At 29.2% G+C, this 10,098-nt stretch overlaps 1 protein-coding gene across 1 annotated transcript; it reads left to right on the top strand.

Moving 5' to 3' along the window:
- The first annotated feature begins 3,287 nt into the window (after positions 1-3,287).
- LOC107006146 (probable protein phosphatase 2C 55) lies at positions 3,288-3,865 on the top strand. The gene is made up of 2 exons (XM_015204776.1): positions 3,288-3,352; positions 3,403-3,865. Exons 1-2 carry the CDS (start codon positions 3,288-3,290, stop codon positions 3,863-3,865), a joined length of 528 nt encoding a protein of 175 aa, XP_015060262.1.
- Positions 3,866-10,098: the final 6,233 nt, after the last annotated feature.

Genomic DNA, 10,098 nt, shown 5'->3' with positions numbered 1-10,098 from the left:
TTGAATACTTGAATTCTTGAATTCTTGAACTTGTAGAGAAATTTATGTCTTTTGATCCACGAGCTTTCTCTAGCTTCTTGTTTAGAATTTTTTTTCCTCTTTTTTGAATTATGAGACCCCTATTTATAGTTTTAGAATAGAGGAGTTGCAATTGGAATAGGACTCCCTTCAGCCAATCAGATTTAAATGACATGTCATGTGTGCTTTATGGAGCGGGCTTTAATTAAATTCATATTTATCTGAATTTAAATAATTAAATCAATTATATCAATCCATAATATTTATTTGAAGTAATATATTCATTAATTTAATATGATCCGAGCAACTTTGTAAATATATATTTAATAGATTTTAAGTGACTACACAACGCTAACATAAGCCATAAATCTATTTAGTGGTGACTAAGGTTGCATAGTCATTCGCTAGTAAAATCATCAACTCAAAGTATGATAATTAATTTTAGGTTGAAACCTAATTTTCTATAATAAAGAATCTATAATATCAATAATAAAAACATCCAATATTATTATGAAGATCATTAGAATTACTTTCCGACTCAAATCTCCCACTACATAATGCATTATTGTAAATTTTATGCATTTACATGTCATAAAATTAAAATATATAGTGTCTTCAAACTTCAGCTTGATCAATATCATTTGTGATTTTTTAAAACAATGAAGAAAAAACACAAATCATAATTTAATGTTAGAAATCAATTAAAATCACTAGTGACGACATTCTGGGCTTTTATTGCCGCTAAAGGTCTAGTTTTCGAAGTGAATCCTAGCTATTCCAGCTTAGGTGGAGGTATTAGTCATATGTGGCATTCCACATCACTAAAAATTGGTTGTGAACTTTTGAGGATATTTGCGGTCTCTTAGAAGAATGATTGAAGCATTTTTTTATATCAAATGTAACAAAAGGTATAAGTGATCTATTTCACACGGTTCAACGGCTATTTTGACTTTTTTCCCATTTATATATGGTACCAAGAGTTTTCATGAAAATATAACAAACGGAGTGATGATTTGGAATTTACATATTGATACTAACAGTTTTCATGGCAATATAACAAACGGAATGACAATAAGAGAGCGCAACAAGAATGTTCTTATTTGTAAATTTATGTTAAAGACAAAATCTCACTTTCTTTTCACTCCTTAAGCAGGAGGATTACCTTCTTCTAGTTGTTTAGGCAATTTCCGAAAACTATTCTTAAGTAGGATTTAATTAATATATGCTATTTTCTAAATATTCCAAATTAAAAAGTTACCAAAAGTTGTTTTTCCATAACATATTCTAAATATGATTGCAAAAAATAACATATATTGAGTCCGCTCAATCTCACATATTGTTTTTCAAGCAAAAATTTTGGATTCGGATCATTTTCTTTTCACTATCTAATTATGCGGCAGGAGGATTATTATACTTAGTTCTAGTAGCTCAGATAATTTCTAAAAATATTTCTTTGTTTCCTAAACCCGTTATAACTTCTAAGTAGGATTAATAAATATACGTTATTTTCTAATTTTTTCCATGTTAAAAAGTTACCAAAATTTATTTTTCCATAGCCTATTTTCTACATGAATTGCAATGTAATATATATATATATATATATATACATATACATATATATATATATATATGGCCTAAGTCATACACAACCTCCTAAATTTGTCCACATATTTCATTTAGACACCTCAATTCAACTGTATACCTTTTGAACACTTATATTGTAAGAGATTTGTACATATTAAACATTTCATGCTGACATGGCAGCATGTGTGTAGTACACACATGAAAAGAGCGTGAAAGGGCATCATTTTAACCAAAAAAATAATAATTTTCTTTTTTTTAAAAAAATAAAATAAAATTAGCATCTCTTCATCTTCTTCTTTGACTCAACCACCATTGAAACCACCTTCTCACCACCGCAATCACCAGTGTCCCACCGTTAAAGTTCATACCATTTTTTCTCGAGATGCAATCATTCTTCTTCTCTATGTCACCTTGTTTTTTAATTAAATATGTGTCACCATATCCACAATGCTCTTTTCCTTTATTTTTTCGATCATCTTCTTCCTTTTTTTTTCAGACCATCATCTTCTTTCTCCTTTTTTATCAGCCATCGAACACCACCTCATTTTTCTCCAAATTTATCATCGTCAATATCTTTTTTTCTTTATAACTTTTCAAACAATCAATCACAAACTTTAATTGGGTCATTAGAAAACACTGCCACCAATCATCTTTTTCTTTATGCCAAATCAACTCAAACATGAATTGAATCTAAGCTTAAAAATAAAACATTAATTAGATTAAAAGAAGTAGAAAAACTTAGGTGATTTAAATGTTTTTTTTTTAAAAAAAANGGGGGGGGGGGGAGCAGGTTTGAGCGGAGGCAGGAACATACATACTTTAGAATTTTAATTTTTTAATTATAATTATTTTCGAGTACAAAAGACATTGCTTTTTTTTAAGACACGTGGCTTCTTTTAGTTAATTAGTTTGTCATGTCATGGCAAATGCATCACACACACTTGACATTTTTTGTTGATTATCAAAATGTGTCTAATAGGAAAAATTTTATATAAGTAAAAGTGTTCAATAGGTAAAAGGTTAAACTGAGGTGTCTAAATGAATAATGAGGACAACTTTAAGGGGCCACATATGACTTTGGCATATATATATATATGTGTGTGTGTGTGTGTGTGTGTGTGTGTGTGTGTGTGTGTGTGTGTGTGTGTGTGTGTGTGTGTGTGTGTGTGTGTATGTATGTATATATGTATGTATATATATATATATATGTATGTATATATATATGTATGCATATATATATATATATGTATATATATATATATATATGTATGTATATATATAGATATATATATATATATATGTATGTATGTATATATATATATATATATGTATGTATGTATATATATATATATATATGTATGTATGTATATATATATATATATATATGTATGTGTATATATATATATATATATGTATGTTATCACTCTACTTCCATTACATAATTTTTACTTCCCAAAAGTTTTTCAATCAACACAACAATGGTTGCATGTATTTCATCATTAGGTCATGAACAATATTCTTCCAAAATAAAATTCGATAAACTTTTCAACCTGTCACGCTATAAGAGATATTTCGACTTCTCTTCTCATGAAATTAATCATGATAATCCGGAAAATCATAGTAATAAAAAACTCAAATTTATTCATGATGATGAATTTAGTAGTAACAAATTACCATGCCTAAAAATGGTGGTTGGATCTTTATACTTACCTAAGGACAATCCAAACAAGCCTTTAGGTGAAGATGCAGAGTTCATGCATGAATTATACCAAACTATTGGTGTGCTGATGGTGTTAGTAGCTGGGCACTAAAGGGGATTGACGCTGGAATATACGCGAGAGAGCTTATGAAAGGTGATCATGTGAACCCTAAAAGGGTTCTTGAAGAAGCATACAAAAACACAAATTCAAAAGGATCGTCTATCGCTTGTATTATAACTCTTAACTCGGTGAAAAATACTATTGTTGTTGCTAATGTAGGTGATAGTGGATTTTTACTAATTATAAAAGGAAAAATTATACACAAGTCGCCAATACAACAACGAGAATTTGGATGTCCGTATCAATTGGGAAATTGCAATTCAGATAGTCATAATGTTGCTCAGGAGATGGAATTAAACGTTGAGAAAGATGATATTTTGATAGTTGGGACGGATGGGATGCTCGATAATATATTTGAAAGTGAGATAGAGGAAACTGTTCGAAGGGCGATCGATGAGAAGTTGAAGGCAGAGGAGTTGGCTAGTCAAAACATTGCTTTGTAGAACTCATTTGATAGATTTGCAGATACACCATATGCTAGAGCATCTGAGGGAAGACATAAAGGAGGAAAAACTGATTATATTATTGTTATTGTTGCTTATATACAATAAAATAAAATAATTAAATTTAGGTGTAGTAATAAAAAAAATGTGTTTTTGTTACGTTGCATATGTAGCACAAAATATAATATGCAAACTTTATTGTATAATGTAAATGTTATATTACATAATATTTTGAGAATTCAAAAATTTTTTATAATTTTGATGTTCGAATCAATTTAGGCACATCTCAATCCAACTTAGTATGTACATTGAGGCAGAAGAATACTCACCGAAACCATTTCGATAAAAAAACTACACTATAAATGAACTTGAGTATCCGCCACTTAATTACATGTTACTCCAATTAAATATTTTGTTGCATCGATATTGAAAGTGCAGTAAAAAAAAATCAACCTGTAAAGCACACTCGTCACTATTTAAGTATTGATCATTTATTCTAGGCTACATAGTCCAAAATCAATACATTATTAAGTAATTAACACTATATTACGGCAACAAATTTTGTTACAATCTCAATCAAAATTCAAGAAATATTGTAGAGAAAATGACATAAATACTTCCTTAATTACAGGAGTAGGTTTAAAATGTTCCCTTAATTATATATTTAGAGGATTTAGTATTTTAACTATTTAAAAACTTTATTAATTTTGATCTCTTAACTATAAATTTACCGGTTTTAATCCCTTAACTTTAAACTTGCCAATTAGTACTTTAAATAATCAAAAACATATCAAGTTTGGTCTTTGTCCATTTTTTTAAAATACAAATAGCTTAGATTTTGGACAAGATGTGTGACCTTAGCCTTTGTAGTAGTAGAACTCTCCAAACAGACCTTGAACAACCACTTCCATCTTCCCTTGCTTAAGTTGAAGCTTATCTTAGAAGACCTTATTTTCTAATCATTTTCAAAGTGATTGGAAAATTCCATTACAAATATATCGTCCCATTAGTATTATAAATTAATACTAGTCTTAATCTATATGGAGATTATTCATTGGTTTTGTAGTTTTTTGAAGACTCGCACTTATTAATAGGGAAAAGTGGAAGAAGGGAGTATCATTTTTTGCATTGAGATATTTTGTACGATTGCACTTCACTAAAAGGCAAGCACTCAAGAATAAAGAAAATAAAATTTACAATAACAATCTTAGTCTACGTGGATATTATTTATTTGTTGTGTAGTTTTGAGGACTCACACTTATGAATAGTGAAAAGTGGATGAAGGGAGCAGCATTTTGTGCATGAGATATTGTTGAAAGTATAATGACGTGGATTTGTGTAGAATTGTACATGTTTCACTTAAAAGGAAAGAATTGAAGAATAAAGGAAACAAAATTTACAATAATAGTCTTACTACGTGGAGATTATTCATTGGTTTCGTAGTTTTGAGGAGTCACACTTATTAAAATGGTCTCTTAAGTATATATTTAACAGGTTTAGTCTTTTAACTATTTAAAAGCTTATTAGCTTTGGTCTCTTAATTATACACTTACCGATTTTAGTTCCTTATATATAACTTGCCGATTTTAGTACGTTAAATATTCAAAAACTTATCAAGTTTGGTCTTTGTCCATTTTTTTTAATACAAATAGATTAGATTTTGGACAAGATGTATGAGCTTAGCCTTTTTTGTAGTAGAACTCTCCTTACAGACCTTGAACAACTACTTCCCTCTTCTCTTGCTTAAGTTCAAGCTCATCATAGAAGACCTTATTTTCTTCATTATTTTCAAAGTGATTGGAAAATTCCATGTACAAATGTATAGTCCCATTAGTATTATAAAGTAATAATGGTCTTAATCTATGTGGACATTATTTATTGGTTTTGTAGTTTTTTAGAATAAAAGTGAAAAGTGAACGAAGGGAGTAGCATTTTTTGCATTGATATATTTTGTAGGATTGCACACATTTAACTTAAAAAGAAAGTACTGAAGAACAAAGGAAATAAAATTTACAATAATAGTCTTAGTCTACGTGGGTATTATTTATTTATTGTGTATTTTGAGGACTCACACTTATTAATAGTGAAAAATGGACGAAGGGAGTAGCATTTTGTGCATGAGATATTGTGAAACTTGAAAGTATAATTACGTAAAGTTGTGTAGGATTCTACATGTTTATCTTAAAAGGAAAGAATTGAAGAATAAAGGAAATAAAATTTACAATAATAGTCTTAATCTATGTGGATATTATTCATTGCTTTTGTAGTTTTGAGGAGTCACGCTTATTAAAATGGTCCCTTAACTATATATTTAACGGATTTAATCTTTTAACTACTTAAAAACTTATCAATTTTTGTATCTTAACTATGCATTTACCGATTTTAGTCCCCTTAACTATAAAGTTGTCGATTTTTAGTACTTTAAAATTTTAAAAACTTATCAGGTTTGGTCTTTGTCCATTTTTTTTAACGGAAAAGGGCCTAAAATACACTCGAAGTATTGAAAATGGTAAGAAATTACCCTCCATCCACCTATTGGCTCCAAAATGTCTTCTCATCCACCTATTGGCTCCAAAATACCCTTGTCTCCTCCTTTGGGTTCAAAATTGACCACTTATTTAACTGTTTTAAAATTAAATTGTTTAAATATTTTTTAAAATACTTGGCGCTCAACTATTGGCTATAATTTAATTTATTAATATAATTTTTAATTCAATCCACTACCCACTCATTACTAACTAAACCACACCCAATTAATAAACCAATTATAATATCAAAATCGCCGTAAACACTATGAAAATACGACAAAATTATAGATTCCTGAAAATGACATCCAAAATTATTCGAGTCCGAATCGAAGCCCCAATTAAATTTAAGTTGAGTCGCTTATTTAGGAGGATAGTTTCAATAGGATTCTCTGTCAAGTTTGAATTCGAAATTTATGATTAAAGCTAAAGAAGTAGTATATCCTGAATTAATTCATGCACTGTTTTTTAATTTTATTTTATAAATATTTACGATTTGTTTTAAAACTTTTAATATATTATTTTTCAAAAAAAAATTATCTATGAAGTAACATCACATAATTGAGATGAAAGAATAATTAAGATGAACTTAGTCAGACTTTTAAGTTTATCGATAATTTTTATGTAGACACTTGAATGTATAATAATTTACTTGTATAGATATTTTCACCTCAAATTTTTAAAAAACACTCATCACCAGTAGCTTTTCTGTTATTGCATTAGTAATGTGACAGGTTTATTAATTTTGTGGGATTTAGTTAGTAATAAGTGGGTAGTGGATTGATTTATAAATTATACTAAAAAGTTAAATTATAACAAATAATTGACTGACACGTATTATAAAAAATATATAAATAGTTTAAATTTAAAACTGTTAAATAAGTGGTCAATTTTGAACTCAAAGGTGGATGACAAGGGTATTTTGGAGCCAATAGGTGGGTGGGAAGGGTATTTTGGAGCCAATAGATTGATGGAGGGTTATTTTATATCATTTTCAATACTTCGAGGGTATTTTAGGTCCTTTACTGTTTTTTTAAATACAAATAGCTTAAATTTAGGACAAGATGTGTGAGCTTAGCCTTTGTAGTAGTAGAACTCTCCAAACAGACCTTGAACAACCACTTTCATTTTCCACTGCTTAAGTTGAAGCCCATCATAGAAGACCTTATTCCATCTTCCCTTGCTTAAGTTGAATCCCATCATAGAAGACCTTATTTTCTTCATCATTTTCAAAGTGATTGAAAAATTATATGTACAAATATATAGTCTCATTAGTATTATAAATTAATAATAGTCTTAATCTATGTGGAGATTATTTATTGTTTTTGTAATTTTTTTGAAGACTCACACTTATTAATAGGAAAAAGTGGACGAAGGAAGTATCGTTTTTTAGATTGAGATATTTTGTAAGATTGCACACATTTTACTTAAAAGGAAAGGGATAAAGAAAAGAAAATTTACAATAATAGTATTAGTCTACGGAGATATTATTTATTTGTTGTGTAGATTTGATGACCCAAACTTATTAATAACGAAAAGTGGACGCGGAGTAGCATTTTGTGCATGAGATATTGTGAAACTTGAAAGTGTAATGACATGGATTTGTACAGGATTGTACATGTTTCTCTTAAAAGGAAAGAATTGAAGAATAAAGGAAATAAAATTTAAAGTAATAATCTTAATCTACGTGGAGATTATTCATTAGTTTTGTAATTTTGAGGAGTTAAACTTATTAAAATTGTCCTTAACTATATATTTAACGGATTTAGTCTTTTAACTATTCAAAAACTTATCAGCTTTGGTTACTTAACTATACACTTATCGGTTTTAGTCCCTTAACTATAAACTTGCCGATTTTAGTACTTTAAATATTCAAAAAACTTATCAGGTTTGGTTTTTGTCCATTTTTTAAATACAAATAGCTTAGATTTTGGACAAAATGTGTGAGCTTAACCTTTGTAGTAGTAGAACTCTCTAAACAGATCTTGAACAACCACTTCCATCTTCCTCTGCTTAAGTTTAAGCTCATCATAGAAGACCTTATTTTTTTTCATCATTTTCAAAGTGATTGGAAAAATCCATGTACAAATATATAGTCCCATTAGTGTTATAAATTAATAATAGTCTTAATATATCTGGAGATTATTTATTGGTTTTGTAGTTTTGAAGACTCATACTTATTAATAGTGAAAAGTGGACAAAGGGAGTACCATTTTTTGCATTGAGATATTTTGTAGGGTTGCACACATTTCACTTACAAGAAAAGCACTGAAGAATAAAGGAAATAAAATTTACAATAACAGTATTAGTCTGCATGGGTATTATTTATTTGTTGTGTAGTTTTGAGGACTCACACTTATTTATAGTGAAAAGTGGACGAAGGGAGTAACATTTTTTGCATGAGATATTGTATGACTTGAAAGTATAATGACGTGGATTTATGTGGGATTGTACATGTTTCTGTTAAAAGGAAAGAATTGAGGACTAAAGGAAATAANTATATATATATACACCCCTTACTTGGAATAGAAATTCATCAAATGAAGCGTTTTTAGTTTTTGCTCCATCTGTCTGAATTTATGTGATTTACTTTTCTTTTAATTTAGACAAACAAAAATGACACATTTCTATTTCAAGTAACAATTTTACTATAAAATGTTTATTTCACCTTTAATGAAATGATTTACAACTATACAAATTTAAATCATTTATTTTGAACCACAAGTTTTAAAAGTATTTTTTTCTTTATTAGATTTCATGCCAAATCAAACTATATTGCATGATAAGAAAGAGAGTATTAATTTTTCATGTGTATGTGTGCAAAACTTGAGTTGCATTTAAATTAGAATCATATTTCCGAGAGCGAGTTGTGTGCATGATATCAATCCTTTGAGTGGAATGGACATTTATATTGCTGTTCCAACTATTACTCCCTTTCCCGGAGCCCCTATAAGTTTGATAGCAGACTTGTGCATTCACTGATTGAAGTTACAGCTCCCCTACGCTTATATCTTTTTTTTTAACCCAGTGTCCCGCAATTCACATTAGATTTTCGACTAAATTTAAATCGCACTCTACAGGACCCATGTGGAGGTAGCGCTCCCTACAAGATTTTCTCCATTTTCAGTACTCGAACTCAAAACCTCTAGTTATGGGTCAAACACTCTCACCACTATATCACAACCCATGTTGGTCCCCTACGCTTATATCTACTATACTATGAGCAAAGCCTTTTCGCATAATGTTTTTTCACAGGTGCAAAAATCTATTTATCGCTTGGTTGGAAGCAAGCCCATAGTATTGCATTTACTTGCCACAGAAGCTACATGCGTCTATACTATAACTTCACATATCATCTATTTTCTGAGCAATGACCCATATTTGGAAAACAAAATAGGTGAAATGTGTCTTCTCCTTTTGACAGGCTCAGGCTCCATCTGAGAATGTGATACACACTCTGCGCATATATAACCCAACAAACAAAACTAAAAACCTTTAGAGTGTTTGGTATGAAGCTAGAAAATGTTTTTCAATTTTTTCATATTTGATTGGGACAAAAATTTTGGAAAATGTTTTCCAAATACTCATTTTTCTTAAAATTAAAATAATTTCCCTTCAAAAATTAAGGAAAATAATTTCCCTTCAAAAATTAAGAAAAACATTTTTCAAAACTCTCCAATTTCAAATTACATTTTTTTTGGGGGGGGG

This window comes from Solanum pennellii, chromosome 12 (assembly GCF_001406875.1).
Source record: "Solanum pennellii chromosome 12, SPENNV200".
Lineage (NCBI taxonomy): Eukaryota > Viridiplantae > Streptophyta > Magnoliopsida > Solanales > Solanaceae > Solanum > Solanum pennellii.
The sequence above is the reverse complement of the archived record's forward strand: the minus strand, read 5'-3'. Positions and strand labels throughout refer to the sequence as shown.

Coding starts and splice junctions, on each gene's coding strand:
- LOC107006146 (XM_015204776.1), top strand. CDS start 3,288: ATGGTGGTTGGATCTTTATACTTACCTAAGGACAATCCAAACAAGCCT. Junction 3,353..3,402: donor CCTTTAGGTGAAGATGCAGA/GTTCATGCATGA, acceptor TGGTGTTAGTAG/CTGGGCACTAAAGGGGATTG.